Source organism: Pagrus pagrus (assembly GCF_965226575.1).
Source record: "Pagrus pagrus genome assembly, chromosome: 12".
Lineage (NCBI taxonomy): Eukaryota > Metazoa > Chordata > Actinopteri > Spariformes > Sparidae > Pagrus > Pagrus pagrus.
In genome coordinates this window covers 22,075,115-22,091,283 of record NC_140196.1, presented here as the reverse complement: position 1 = coordinate 22,091,283, position 16,169 = coordinate 22,075,115, and the positions used below count along the sequence as shown (strand labels likewise).

Here is a 16,169-nt window from a genome sequence, read left to right as displayed (position 1 = left end):
ACACAGTTAAGTTGTAGACAGCAATTAGTTAGCTTAGCTTGCTTCCATTCATACACGCCAAATATGAAGCTACGTCCAGCAGAAGGTTAGCTCAGCTTTGCACCGAGACTAAGTGAGTTAACAGTTTTTATGCTGCATGAAGCATAAAGACTACTGTAAGTAGCAGTCACAGAGGAAACAGCTTGCCTGGCTGTTTTCAGTCTTTGTGCTACACTAAACTAGCCGCTAGCTGACTAACGCTAGCTCCATCTTTGCGTACAGACAAGATATTGATGTTCTTGTCTAACTCTGCAAGGAACCATAAGCAAATATCTCAAAACGTCAAACTAGTGCTTAAAATGATCTTTAGCAGTTTTACAAGATGTGAAAATAGTAACATCGTGAAAACAAGAGTGGTTATTTTTAACAGCTAGCAGTCAGGGGTCAGATGTACTGAAAACCCCCTCAAAGTATTGTGATTTCAAGAACAATTGATGCTAGTATGTTAGAAAAGACATGTGTGGCATTGGATATATATATACTGTATATATATATATACTCTTCTGTTTCTTTCCTGGTGCCATTACATTTACATCAGCCTTTGTTTTCACACATAGCATCCTGGAGGAAGCCTCTCGTGGCTACTCGTGTTGCTGCAGCAGCATTTCTTAAATGACTGTGAGAAGAAAATAAACTTTTTCAGTGTTTAGTCAGTTGTTCAGACAGTTTTGGGTGGGTACTTAAAAGTTAAACAAGGCACAGTGGCAGAATCAGGATAATTGAGGGGCAGGGGCCAGAAGAAAAAAAAAAGGGCACCAGCTGTAAGCAGTGGGCAACCAGCACACTGGAAGGGCACTTTAGAGGGCGCTTGTTCATCTTTTATCTACCATAGGGACATGCAAGATGGCACTTTTGCAGCATTTATTTGAGCATGGAGGCACCAGGGGGTCCTCCTGTCTGAGTGTGAACAGTGTGAAGGCATGGTATTGACAACATTACCATGATCTCTAAGTGTCTAGAGGAGAGTTGTGAAATGAAAAAGAGAAGGGGACACAGTGGTGCATAATTGACCACACACACATGCTTCTTTTCCAAGCTACCGAACCCCTGTGATTCACATATTCATATATGGTAATCAAAACAACAAACGGCTTCTTTTCTGCAGTAGCTGCTGGGTCCATTTTACTTGTAATCCCAGCTGTGACTCATCTTGTTTGTATGCAGCGATAGTTTTTTTTTTCTTTCTGAAACTTTGTGTCTCCTTCAGTAATTAGCAGGTTCTCCAGTCTGTTTTTGTCAGTAGCTCTCGCTTGGCGGAAGCTGCCAGCTACTGCTGCTCACAGCTGCCTCTGTGGGCCATAATTGAAACCATTTGTGGATCAGGTGGAATTCTGGGATTTTGGCCTCCCCTCAAAAAAATCCCAAAGCGTGTTATTTTCTCTGTTTCTTTCCTCCAGCCGGAGAGACTGTTACATCAGCCTTCGTTTCCTCTCTCTTTCCTCTCTCTTTCCTCTCCCTCTCTCTCTCTCCCTCTCTCTCTCTCTTTTCCATTCCCAAAAAGTCCTTGCGAGGAGGAGGTCAGCGACTCGCAGTGCTGAATGCATCAACTCACAGTAGATGTGGAATATTCCCTGAAACAGATGGGTTCATAATAAGGAGAGAGGAACTTGTAAAAGTAAGTCAAATCCATATTTTTCTTACATGTGGCTATTAACCCCAGTGTCCACGTTGACTTTGAAGGAAGTGTGTGTCAGCTCTGCTCAGTATAGAGTTTGACCTCAGACAGGAAATAATCTTAGATCAATCTGTTGACATTAAGGTGAAGAACGGTAAGGGATTAAAGCTTTATTTGCATCTTATTTGCATTATTTTATTTATAATCAGTAACTCGTACAGAAAAAAGAAAAAAGTTGTTCTACTTGAAAGGTAGTCAGTGATCATCACGTTAGCTCTCCAGAGATACTAGGAGATGCATTACAGGCATGAGTCCTATAAATTCAGTGTTCAGTGTTCATTTTCTTTCATTTCATTCCATATATGAAAAGCATAAAACGTTGAAATGCAAAAAAAGACTTCACTTCATACACATCGCACTGACACAGAACAACATTGTCCCCTCACATCTCTGGTGAACCCACCACGTGAAGCTCCTGTACAGTGGTCTGAGTTCTTGTGTACCACAGTGTGCCAGAGCTATAAGTCACTGAGAGCTTCACAGGGCTAAGGTAAATAAAATTCGGGGACCGTGAGGGGTTACAAGGAGGACTGTGTGTGCGTTCACCACAGTGGATCTGACCAGTGCCTAATGGATGTTTCGCTCTATAGGACAGTTTGAAACATCCCAACATGTAACTGTAGGTAACAGTAACCATCAACAATACATGGTAAATATATAGTGAGTTAAACTTTAGTTAATAGATATTTCGCTGTTAACAAACAATGAAATACTTTATAAACCATTTATGAAGCAATTGTTAATTGTAAAGTTGCAAATGATGTTTATAATACTTTGTAAATGGCTTAATAAATGGTTTATAAACCATTGTATTGTATTTAACATTTATTTAAGGGGTACTATGTAGTTTTTTTTGGACTAGATCAAACTCACAATTTTTAATATTTACAATATTAATGAGGTAATAATACAAACTCATTAATATTTATTTTTTTCCATAAGTGAATAAACAAACTGTTCTCAGAGGAGAATAAGGTCCCAGAACACTGTTTGAAGCTAGAAAGGTGGCAGGGTCCGCCACATATAAACAAAGTGAAACAGTATGAAACTGTGTTGTCCTTTAAGGTCAGTTTGTTTAGGCTTTGTTTGTTTGTTTGTTTGTTCATTACATATATCACATACTATCACATTTTTTTACTTTGCTTTTTTATATTTCTTTTTTCTAAATCCATTTTACTCTTGATTTAAGATGATTTCTTCTTCTTAATCACCCTGCTTTTCAATACACAGACTGTTTATGTGACTTTTAAAAACCTTCTAATCATCAAAAATGTACATTCACTGTTTTGTACTATTAATCTCATCCACTGATCTACAACCTCCCTGAACTTTTAGGTGTGCAAAGAAGAGATGAAGGCTCGACAGATCTCACACCATGTCTTCTTTATCCTGCTGGCTGCCACTGTGAGATCTCAAGTCAACCCAGGTATAAAACTATAGATATTTATCCTTTACATCCACGTCCTTCATTCTCAAAGCAGGTGGGGGTTGAATATATGGTTCGAAGACACTTGACACATTGGTCAGTGGCTCAATGCACGTGCCAGTCAGAGAATGATTGATATAATGAGTTTAATTGTATGTAAGTTTAGTTTACAGTGTGTGAAGTATGAGCCAGTAGATGTACATATAATGTATGTAAGCTTAAAATAACTTCTTCATATTCCTGAGGGACGGGCATGTTGACAAGATGGAGAAGGAAAGCAATTTTAGGTGGGTGGGCTTACAACGCAAGAATGTAATGTGTGTGAGCGGGTGTGTGTGTTTGTGTGTGAGAGTGTGTGTATGTGGTTTACCCGATGGTCAGACAGCAAATATCCTCAGAACAGGTAGACCTTTCACAAGCAGGGGGCATTCGCGGAAAAAAAAAAAAAAAAGTAAGAAAATTTGTAGGCGCAGTTGTAGGTAACACACACTTTCTCTGTCACACACACACATGCACCCATTTGACTTTTCCCCACTTTGAATATTTTCACAGTAAAAGGCTTATTTGTTCTGCAGCTCTCTAAAAGCACGTGTCGCTGCGTTCGGTGTGGGAAGGTGAATAAAACACGGATGTCTCTTAATTACCAGGTAGAGATCTTCAGAATAAACAAAGACACTCTGCTAGATGCTGTGAACAGATGTACAGTATGGTTGGTGTATCATTTTAACACTATAATGTAGCATCTGCTGTTGTCTGACTTATATTTGTGGCCGTACAACATAACATTTAATCCCCAGCAGATGTTTCAAAGCTCAAAAAATGTCTCTCACGTGTGCAACTAATTAAAAATGGATGAAAAAATGACGAGCAGGCACCTCCGAGGCCACTCCTGTCTCATTTTGCTTAGACTGGCACCTACACAGTGTTGCCTCTGTTTGGCTTTGGAGGCCTTGCAGGGCTGCAGGAAGGGAACTTGGGGGGGAAGGGACGAGGCTTGACCACTTCACACTCCACTCCTCCTCACATCCTGCAAATACACAGAAAGGACAAAATCTCACATGGCGCGTGAAAGCATACGGGTCTCTCACTCATATCCACGTACATGAAAACATATTTATATTGGGGACGGCATGTGTATCAGTGATGCTTCATGTGTTTGTAGAGATGTGTCGATATCCTCTCGGTATGACCGGTGGGCAGATTCAGGACGAGGACATCTCTGCCTCCAGTCAGTGGTCTGAGTCAACTGCTGCAAGATTTGGCAGGCATGTTGAATTTTTTCTTATATCTCAGCTTCATTTCTTTTGCTTTCTTTATTTAAAACATGTCATCAGTACAGTCAATTATTAGACAGCATGTAGAGTGTATACTTAACTTAAGTTCCGATATGTTACTGTCTCTTCAGGGCCCTTTAGGGCTGGGCAATATGGCCTTACAAATAATTTAGCATTTAGCAATTTAGCCTATCATGATACACAATATATATCTTGATATTTTGAAATCTCCTCAAAAGCACTTCATAAAATAAAAGGACTGGGTGAGAAAATCAGATATGTCAATATTTTCACCAAATACTTTGATATCAATATTGTGACAGTATTGTAGGGATGACTTTTGGTACATTAGATCTTTGATAGTAATGTGGAGATAATGGTGAAGTGTGTAAAGGAAAAAATAGAAAATTACAATATGTAAGAATTTTAGTTAAAAATGAACTAAAATGATCAACACAATGTGAAGAAATAACAGTTTTTACATCATGACGTCTATGTAGACTATTGTGTTGAAGAGATATCGACAGAAGATAGCATGCTAACTCGCTAACCAGGCAGACCACTAGATGCACCGCTAACCTCGCTAACTAGCTAATGGCAGCTGCACTTAGTAGCAGTTAGCTGTTACTATGGTGATATGCTACCCCTTATTTGTTTTGAGTATGACTTCAACAGCTGGCCAAATCTGACATATTGCACCTTTAATTGTAATGCAACCTTTGAAAACCAGGAAAAGGACAAGACAACACTTATGCCAAGATGATATATAGTCTCATATCACAATAACGATATAATACAGATATATTGCCCAGCTCTTGTTAGCTCCTTAACTGATAATCTGTAAAGTTTTCTTTTAAGCGCATCTCTTTTTCCAACCCTGGTGGCCATTCCTATTCATGCCAAATTCTTCTTTATATTCCAAACTAATATTTAATGTTGTCAATACATATCACTTCTGAATATTGGAAATTGTTTTAATTCCCTTATTTAGCAGCTGTTCTGGATTTTTTGATCAGTTTGCCAAGTTATCATGAAACTGTAGCTGTTCAGGTTTCATGATAACTGAGCCTCTGCTGAAGAGGTTTAAAGCTCAGTCTGTGTGAAAGTTTCATGAACTGGTCGCATGAATGATGATAGTGCCGTTTTACATTATGTCCAATATTAATATAGAGTAGTCAAAGACATTCTCTGGCAAAAATGAATTCGTTAGCACAGAGAGGATAATACATAGAAAATACATTAACCACCTTTCAATTTTCTTTATTCATACCTCATATTTCTTTCTATTTCTTTTCCTCTTCATTTTCATGCCCCTCGCCTCCTCTGAACTCTTCGCCTCCTGTCTCCTCTTTTATTTCATTCTCGTCTTCAGACTTGACTTAGACAACGGAGACGGTGACGGGGCCTGGTGTCCTGACATCATGTCAGAGCCGGACGGCCTCAAAGAGTACCTCCAGGTGGACCTGCGCTCGCTGCACTTCATCACACTGGTGGGCACCCAAGGTCGCCATGCAGACGGCATGGGTAATGAGTTTGCCCAGCGATACAGGATCAAGTACAGCCGTGACGGCAACAACTGGGTGGGCTGGCATGATAGGAAGGGAAGGCAGGTGAGCATGTCGAGATAATACAATGTGTCGCTGCATCTCATTCCAGACATATGATTCACATTATCATGCATCTTAATTGGACGGGGAGCAAAAATGTCCATGACAGGTGGGCCTTAGAAACTAGGTTCACTTTGTTTAGACATTATTGAATACTACAGTCAGGTCAGCTGCTCATAGGCTCATCTAACATCTTAACCGTGGACAAAGCTTCCAGGTCTGAAGATTGAAGCCACTGCAGAAGTCCCTTAAACCTGCATTCTTTCGACTGGTTTCAAAAAGAAGTCAGATTGCATGTAAGCTTATGAAAAAATGACCCTATTACTCAGCTGATTCATCACTTCAATAAACTGTTTCCTAATGGGTGTATGGTCTCAGTCACTCATGTAAAGTCTTCTTCAGTGCAGCATGTAAGTAAGTTATGGTATTTTAAAAGTAAAATAGATGAGAAAGCAGGGTATGCTTTAGGGCGTGGCTATCTTGTGAACGACAAGTTCATACCACAGCCAGTCCTCGGGTTCTCAGCCAGATCCAATCTTGATAACCTCCCCAGCTTATCCCACCCCGTCAAAATATGGTCACTTCTAGCTTCAGTAAAAACCAAGATGGTGACGGCCATAATGCCAAACTCAAGGCCTCAGAAGGTAGTCCATGAACCACTGGGTGATGGTTGCTCCATCCACTACTACTGTACTTTATAGTCTCAACAAAACCCTGACGAAAGTATACATGAGTAACAGTTATAGCATTTCAACTTTCATCATTGTGACATTAGTTCATAGTGTGTCACAATAATTGTAACTTAAAGTGAAGAGCAGTGGTCCAATGTAACATCTTCAACTATATTCTTCTACTCCACTACGTTTCTGAGAGAAATATTGTTCTAGCCTCCACTAAATTTACTGAACAGCTGTACTTTTTAAAATGATATAAGACACATGATGTGCTCATGAAATTTGATACAAAGTTGTGGATTAAACTGCCCGATAGGACATAAAATAGTTATAACTAGCCCCAGTTGCCCACTCACAGGGTAATGTTCTGACATATGAGTACTTTCACTTGTAAGACTTTAAATCTATTTTGCCATTAATAGGCGACTTATAACCTTTTAAATGCAGCAGCTTTTCTTGTAAGAGTATTTTTAGGTTACAGTAATGCTACTACTGCTAAAAATAGGATCTGATTCGAACACTTTTACCAAAAGGTAACATCTTTATGTTGCAGATGGCAGCAGAGTTCATTAGCAATGTGGTCAAATAAGAAACATCAGAACTAGCAGCCGTACCCACTACAGTGTATTTACGTGGTTTGCTTTTTCCTGACACGTTTCACTCAGTCACTCTCGTTTGTGTCATCTGCGTGTCCTCCGCCAGGTCATCGAGGGGAACAGGAATGCGTATGATGTGGTGCTGAAGGATCTGGAGCCTCCCATCATTGCTCGTTTTGTCCGCTTCATGCCTGTGACGGACCACTCCATGATCGTGTGTATGAGAGTGGAGCTCTACGGCTGTGAATGGCTGGGTTAGTCATTATTTTCCATTAGGCACAGTGTGGTGTGATTATGTAGTTGCACTAGCGTCATCTGGTTTATCTTTTTTTCTTTCTTTTTTTTGCATTCATTTCTTTTTGGGTCCACTTTTATGATGACTTTTTTGGCATGCTGAATGGGTTTTAATATCCTGTAAGCATGCAGTGAGTAAATCGGTCCTATTCTTTGACCTTTGACCTGCTCCCTGCAGATGGCCTGGTGTCTTACAGCATTCCAGATGGGCACCAAATGATCTACAGAGGCCTGGATGTCTACTTTAATGACTCTGTGTATGATGGAGCATCAGCTGAAAGGTCTGGATCTTACTTCTACTTCTCGAACAGAAAGATGGAGGCCACAATTAGGGCTTATTTTAATCATAGTTATTTTATTTGCCTCCCACAAGGGTAGTCATTTTCTCTGCACTCCTCAATGAATTAAAGTTTAACCGCTTGTGTTTCCTGTCATCATTCCTCCCTCCGCTAGACTGACAAAGGGCCTCGGCCAGCTGACAGATGGCACCTGGGGTCTGGATGACTTCCTCCACAGCCACACATACAGCATGTGGCCGGGCTACGACTACGTGGGCTGGAGCAACAAGAGCTTCCCCAAAGGTTACGTGGAGATGATCTTTGAGTTTGACCACGTTCGAAACTTCACCTCCATGAAGGTAAGCAGTCTTTGGGGGAAGTTCGCCGAACAGCTTAATAATGAAAAAGTGGAATATTTAAAAAACTGCTGAGCCAGCACTTACTCTTGTGTTGTGTAAGTGAGCTGTGCTGCGAAATGCCGGGCACGCTCCCATTTTCAATAGCTGCTGCAAATTTTATTGGGACATAAATTTTATGTAATGATAAAAAATTGCCTTACAGTGTGAAAATGATGTTTTCTGTATAATTAGCCGATTTGTCATGGGTAAGTGCTGTGGCCAGGGATCAGAGATGATAGGGGATGTTTTTCAGCCACAACAAAGCAGGACAGATTCGTCATAACTGCACCTTCTTCATCTGCCCCTTTGATTGTGACTGATTGGAGCACTTTGGTCACAGGAATGCATATTCCATGTAGACATTAGCAGGATAACTGACTATTCATAAGATCATACTTGCCTTTAGTTACATTTCCCACTTTTCAGAGTTGTATTTCACAGTTTAAAGTGATGGAGAGCAAATTGAGAAATAAATAAGCATTTATAAAGGTATTACTTTTATTTTTGATAACATTCATTCCACTGATTATCAATAATTATAATACAAATTCAATTCAGTGTCATGCTTTTTGAACAGGTTAGAGAAATTGGCCCGTAATATAATTATCAGACGGGTACTGATACCTCGTCTTTTCTATTTATAAAGACCAGATCCTGCAGGTAAGTCTGCAGTATCCTGGGGGGGGACCTGACTTGCCTTAAAGGGCCAGTTCAAAAATGAAATTCAGTCACTGTCTACTAACGCCCAGGCAGATGGAAAGTCTGATGATGTTTTGAAGTCCACAAAACATTTCTGGAGCTTCACAACCAAACAACTTTGCAGCATTCTCCTGAACAACTGAAATAGATGGGGACTTGTTTTGAAACGCAAAAAACAAGCGCCCAACAAAACATAAAATGGCTCCATACAGCTCATCTAGTGTAATCCAGGTCTACAGATTTGACGTTATTTACACCCTCAATGCATGGTTGAGCTTGTGCACCCACTTCAGACAGGGTGCACGCTTACGCTTTTAGCTTCGCAGCGACAGTCAAGATTTCAGCTTTAAAACTGTGTAAATAACATCTTTACAAATCAGTTTGGGATCTCAGAGCCTCTGGAGATTTGGATCGTGCCAGACAAGTTTTGTGGAGCCATTTTATGTTTTCTTTTCAGCTGTTTAACAAATTAAAATGTTAAAAGTCCCCATCTACTTCGGTTGCTAAGGAGAATGCTGCAATGCTATTTTGTTGTGAAGCTCCAGAAATGTTTTGTGGATTACGAAACTTCATTTGACTTTTTCATTTTTGTATGATCTTATCCTTTAACTAAGGACTCGGCTCGTGAAAAAATGTCTTGGATCTTGTTAAAGACTTAGACCAAGTGACGTGACTCACACGTCTGCCGCCTCCACCTCCACAGGTTCACTGTAACAACATGTTCAGCCGAGGGGCGAGGATGTTCAGACAGGCCAGCTGTTACTTCCGGTCAGGATCAGACTGGGAGGCTGACCCTGTGATCTTCAGGCCCACCGTCGACCGCCAGAACCAAGGCGCCCGCTTCATCACCGTGCCCCTGGGGGACCGCACAGCCAGCGCCATCAAATGCCGTTTCCACTTCAGCGACGTTTGGATGCTGTTCAGTGAGGTGGCCTTCCAGTCAGGTAGAGATGGGAACAGATAAGAAACTTTCACAGTGTAAATGTTGTCTGATGTCCTTCAGCTTTGTCTTCCCTTGTCTTTCTCTCACAGGCTCAGCAGTGTACAATACATCTCTGACTCCTCGCAAACATGGACACCCCACAAACACACTGCCTGGTCAGTAGTTAAACCTCTTATTCATTTATTTTTTTCTTTTAGCAGTGGTTTTTAATTTTAGTAAAACAGCCTGGCAGAGGAGAAACATGCTGGCAAGAGGGAGTGGAGGCTGGTTTGATCTATGGCCGCTGGGAAGTGTTGTGGTGGTAAACAACACACAGGCTGAGTATAATCCTCAGTCAGCCAATCAAAAAACTATCATATATTCAGACGTTCCTTCATTTATTATTTTTCTCCAGCTTTAATTGTTGTCGTGCAGCTTACTGTAATGTATGAAGATTTATCTCAATCTAAAACTGAAGGTAATTGCTTGTTTAAAAGGTGGTTTAACTGAAATGTTTTCTGGTTCAACAGTGCCCCCTGCTGACAGCAGCAGAAATAACTGACCATTAAAATAAATGTCAGGCTCCCACTGTAGTTGTAATGAAACATGGAGGGGGACTGTCATTAAAGCATACTGTGATAAGAAATTGAAGTGTGATGGATCAAATTGAGTCCGCCTCGACTCACAACTCTCATCTGGTTGGTTAGGTGACGATCCCACTCACAAAGTGGATGACAGCAATACCAGGATCCTGATTGGCTGCTTGGTGGCCATCATCGCCATCCTATTGGCGATCATAGTCATCATCCTGTGGAGGCAGGTCTGGCAAAAGATGCTGGAGAAGGTGAGAAGAGTGTTTCCCTCAATTTGTTTGTATTGATCTTAGGTACTTTTTGGTAATAATTGTTTATAACAATTTAAAACACCATACAATATTCTTGCTATTCTTGTCATCAGTGGTTCACTCTCAATTATTCTCATAGAAGGTGCATCGTGTGCAAATCCAGGCCAAGTTGGGTAAAGGTGCAGGACAAAAACACTGCATACAGAGGAGGAGTAGAGGTTGTCTGCATACTGATTTTTACAAGCACCACAACAATTTCAAAAAATGAAGAAATAAACCAGGCACTCCGTCAGGGCCCAACAGTCCCATTAATTCAACCAAGCCTTACATCTAGCCCTTTATCCTTTAAATTCATCACTGCAAAACTATATTCTAAGCTCACCAGATCTAGGATCCACATCAAATTGTGCTCACTCATAGATACACCTCATTTTTTTCATCAAGATCCATGCATCATTCCCTGAGAAATTCACAAAAAGTGTTGAAAAATGCCCTATCTTGTAAAGCTAAAGAAAGAGAGAAAAACATTCCTGGATCCCTTTATCAGCACACGAAGTAAAGTCGATTCTGGGCTGGGACCCATCCTCCATCCGTGGAAATCTGATAAGTAGTTTTTGTGCAATCCTGCTGATAAACCAACCAACCAACAAACACACAGATAAAAACAAAACCTCCGTTGCGGAAGTAACTAAAGAAAGGAGAGGGGGTAAAGGATGATATGTAAACATACAGAGCATCACCCCACCCCCAGCCTCAGTCGGTTCACCCTGCTGCCATCTGACAAAAGATGCAGAAGTAACCGCTGCCGTACCATCAGACTGTGGAGCAGCTCTTTTTTTCAGGCTGTGAGACTTTTCCGTTCATACTTCAATTCACACACCTCCTCGGATTTTGTTTTGTGTGTAGTATAAAGGAAGTACAGCTTGCATTATTACATATTGACCCTTGAACCGTGAACCCAGAAACAGACTGTGGTCCAAGGGTGGTCCATCTCAAGTAGGTGGGCAATGCCATCAGCAGCCAATGGTGTATTAGCATTTTGAAATGTCTCTTGGGGTTGGTGATCTGGAAAGAGAAACATCAAACATTTATAAATGATTAATGCATCACTCACCTTTATGAGGGATTTGTCATAAAACCCTGTTGAACATTATGCATTTTCTATGTGAATTGTTTGGGGATAATCTGTGTAATTTTGTATCATGTGATTTCCTAATTGTAGGTGCAGCTTTCATTGTCTCATCTGCAGCCTATTTATAGCCTTCTCTATGCTCACCGGGGAGCTGCCTTGAAATTGAATAAGCTGCGTGAATAAAACATTTTTGGAAGGTTGCAAATTTCAATGTGAGGACGTCTCCTTTTCCTCAGTCACAATCACTGCTAGTGTCTACAGAGGAGGATCACAGCCACTGTAGAAAAAAAAACAATTTATTTCTGACTTTTTTCTCAGAATTCTGTTTTTTTTTCTCTGAGAAATCAGAGAAAGAAGTCAGAATTGTAAAAAAAAAAACAAGTCAGACCCCCCCCAAAACAATTTCAGTGGCCCTAATCATTTTCCATATATGCTATCTTTCTTGTGGACAAATCTGACATCCAACACTGTTGTCCTATAACAACCCTGCTCACCCTTCTCAGGCGTCCCGTCGGATACTGGACGATGAACTCACAGCCCGCCTCGCGGTCCAGACCCGGGCCTTCTCCTCTCACCACTCCTCTCTGTCCAGCGAGGAGGGCGGCTCCACCTCCAACTCCACCTACGAGAGAATCTTCCCCCTCTGTGCCGACTACCAGGAGCCTTCACGCCTTATCAGGAAACTACCTGAGTTTGCTCAGTCCACCGAACACCTTGGTGAGATAAACCAGGATGTCATGAATGCTTGTGGGAGGTTGGTTACAGAGGCAGCTGCTGTAGTGTGTGTATTTGTGTGTTTCCACATCAGGACCAAGCACCTCCTGTCGAGCCCTTGCGACCAGTGGTTCAGACGGGGCCCCCCACTATGCTGAGGCAGACATCATCAGCCTCCAGGAGTCCTCGGACAGCAGCACCTACTCCATCACAGCTGTCAGCATGAATCTGTTCGCTGGCACCGACTCTTCCATGCGAGAGTTCCCCAGACACAAGCTCACCTTTAAGGAGAAACTGGGAGAGGGCCAGTTTGGAGAGGTATACTCAGTTTAGTAGCTCTTATGTTTTTTGGCAGTGATCTTTCAAAATATATTAGATTGATTGGGCTGTTCTCTCTCTCCCTGAGTGATGTTGATGCATCGTTATGGCTCACATTTTGAAAATTGAATGATAGATATTGCTGTGTGGTGAAATGAGGCGACTATACCGCACATGCTGACAAATAGGCAACACTTAGTGGTATTAAACAGCCAAACAGATGGTTTCAAGTGGTGCCAAGTAGAGGACTGAAAAGGACTGAAAAAGTACTTTTTTTTTTACAAACAGGTGCACTTGTGTGAGGCCGAGGGAATGCAGGACTTTTTGGATGAGTCCATAGAGGGAAACAATGAGTCACCTCTGCTCGTTGCTGTGAAAACACTGCGGGAAGATGCCAACAAGAATGCAAGGTAAAAGCAGTTGGTACATCATCCTCCAGCTGCCTGTTGTTATTCATTTAGTCACACAGTCAGGCGGTAGATTGCAACCGTTTGTCCCCGCTGTGCTGCAGGAACGACTTCCTGAAGGAGATCCGGATCATGTCTCGTCTGAGGGACCCTAACATCGTCCGTCTGCTGGCGGTGTGTGTGGACACAGACCCTCTGTGTATGATCACTGAGTACATGGAAAATGGAGACCTGAACCAGTTCCTCTGCAATCTCAGACTGAAAGAGGCTGCTGATGAAGACAAGGCAGAGGAGGAGGAAAAAGAGGGGAAGAGTATGGTCAGGTAGGCTCATATCTTCACCTACGCAATAACAAAAAAACACCAACTACACACAATTGTTGTCTAGTGCACTATAATGTACTTACTCTCTGTCTTCGTGGTCTTCTCTGCTCTGCAGCTACAGTAAACTCATTGGCATGGCAGTGCAGATTGCATCTGGTATGAAGTACCTGTCCTCTCTCAACTTTGTCCATCGGGATCTGGCAACCCGCAACTGCCTGGTGGGTAAGAACCACACCATAAAGATCGCTGATTTCGGCATGAGTCGGAACCTGTACAGAGGAGACTACTACAGGATCCAGGGCCGGGCCGTCCTGCCCATCCGCTGGATGTCCTGGGAGAGCATCCTGCTGGTGAGTGCCGTGCAGAGCTGCGGACATATGGGATTTACCCTGTTAGCCCAGCTGTGGTTTTACATCTTAAAAAATGTTTCAGGCTATATGATTTTAATTTGCAATACATGTTCTTCAAGAGTTCTGAGAGTTTTAACACAAAAAATGCCAGGAGAGGCAGGTAATTACCGGTTATCGGTATCAGCTGAAAAAAATCCTTACAGTGCATTCCTACGGAGGGAGAAATTAAAGTAGATCTTAATTTTCTTCATCACATTTCACTCAAAGGATTCAGAAATATGAAAAGAACAAAAGGTCCGCGTGATGATATTGCTAATAATATTGCAGCGATGATATAAACACAAGCCATCATCCATATGAAGTCCAAGCTAGATTGCATTTGATTTAAGTGGTCTGTTCTCTCAGGGGAAGTTCACCATGGCCAGTGACGTGTGGGCCTTCGGCGTGACTCTGTGGGAGATTCTGACTCTGTGTAAGAAGCAGCCCTACTCCCAGCTGTCTGACGAGCAGGTCATTGAAAACACAGGCGAGTTCTTCAGGGACCAGGCCAAGCAGGTAGGCGTCACACACGTTTGGATATTTCTCTGCATCTTTATCTCACAGTGCTTTCATGTTTTCATCTGAAAATCCCATACTCTGTCTTGTGCTCCCAGGTGTATCTGCCGAAGCCTCCCTGTTGTCCTGATAGAGTCTACAACGATCTCATGCTGAGCTGCTGGAGGAGGAACGCCAAGCAGAGGCCGAGCTTTCATGACATACACACCCAGCTGATGGAGAGCCTGGCGTAGCAGATGGAACACATTTCTCTCTGCCATGCACTGTCACATTTGCTCCCTTCCGTCTGGATTCATTTTGATTTTTTTTATTCATCTTATTTTGTTTTGGGTTTTTTTTGCTTGCATGCCACAATGGTGCTGTAAATAATAAGAGACGAGGAGAAGGTATACACTTGAACAGAGCCTTATATTGTAGATATCATGCAAATTAGCACTATTGACACCTCTGTGTATTTATTAATGTCTTTTTTTCTTTTCTATGTTTATTTATAGAGTGCTCCATGGTTATCCCAGCTTTTGAAACACAATTGTGAATATTTCTTCCATTTCTTTTCTATGCAAACATTGAATTATAGTGCACATTTATGAGAGAATGTCAATACAGTTGTGTTTTATGAATGTTTATATGTTTGCCTGCTAACATCATGATGATTGTTGGTCGGATCAGATTGTTTTTATGACCCTGCAGTAGTTCACTGACATGTTTTACCATCATGTTAATGTCCTTTCGCAGAAATGAATTAACTGTATATTGTTGAATAGTTGCCTTTTTAATAGCTGTCAAACCAAAGATCCCTGTAAATAAAGAAACGTTAATATTCGCTACTTATTGTCATACTTTCCTTGTCGTTCTTCGCAGACCCAGACATCACACACACACACTCAAAATTTCATCAGTGATGGGTTGTTGTCACAATGTTTACATTGCCAAAAGAAGTGAGAAACTACGGAAGCCCTAAAGGGCCATGCATTCATACATTTTATTTCCGTGATAACGAGTTAATTTCATGTGTTTTCCCGAGATCTTGAGTTATTATCTCGAAATAACAACTGCCGTTTTCCCGAGATAATGGGATAATTTTCTCGAGATCTCGAGATAACGAAACTTTGTTTTCCCGAGATAACGATATAACTAAATTGAGATCTCGAGATAATGACTGTGATATGATAGGCCTGAAATTATGGAGATGCCCGGGACCTCGTAGCTGGTCAGCTATGTAGTTAAGATGACATCAGGCTCATTTAGATTGCGCTGCTGATATAGCTGAAGCCTTGCTAACCGTCTTTTTAGATTACGCACACTAATGTGTATATTATCTCTAATAGCAAGGCATAATGCTATTTCAGCCTGTGTCAGGCCTTGATTGAAAAGATATGTGACGCGGTGATCGATATGTTCCTGCTCCTCTGACATTGCTGCACTGAATGATGTTTCCTGCAATGATTTAATATACTACACTATCTTTTGTTTTCTCAGGATCTCGAATTAATTATATCGTTATCTCGGGAAAACAAAGTTTTGTTATCCCGAGATCTCAAGAAAATTATCCCGTTATCTCGGGAAAATGGCAGTTGTTATTTCGAGATAATAACTCGAGATCTCGAGAAAACAAATGAAATGAACTCGTTATCACGGGAAAAC

The 16,169-nt window shown here is 41.5% G+C and overlaps 1 protein-coding gene across 1 annotated transcript; it reads left to right on the top strand.

The window, feature by feature from the left end:
- Window positions 1–5,790: 5,790 nt before the first annotated feature.
- On the top strand, window positions 5,791–15,319 carry LOC311266137 (discoidin domain-containing receptor 2-like). Its single transcript, XM_084368338.1, has 14 exons — window positions 5,791–6,024; window positions 7,398–7,545; window positions 7,764–7,866; window positions 8,039–8,222; window positions 9,664–9,904; window positions 9,993–10,058; window positions 10,590–10,726; window positions 12,362–12,575; window positions 12,667–12,890; window positions 13,179–13,300; window positions 13,402–13,620; window positions 13,736–13,970; window positions 14,376–14,525; window positions 14,624–15,319. Exons 1-14 carry the CDS (start codon window positions 5,836–5,838, stop codon window positions 14,756–14,758), a joined length of 2,367 nt encoding a protein of 788 aa, XP_084224464.1. The 5' UTR covers window positions 5,791–5,835; the 3' UTR covers window positions 14,759–15,319.
- The last annotated feature ends 850 nt before the right edge of the window (window positions 15,320–16,169 follow it).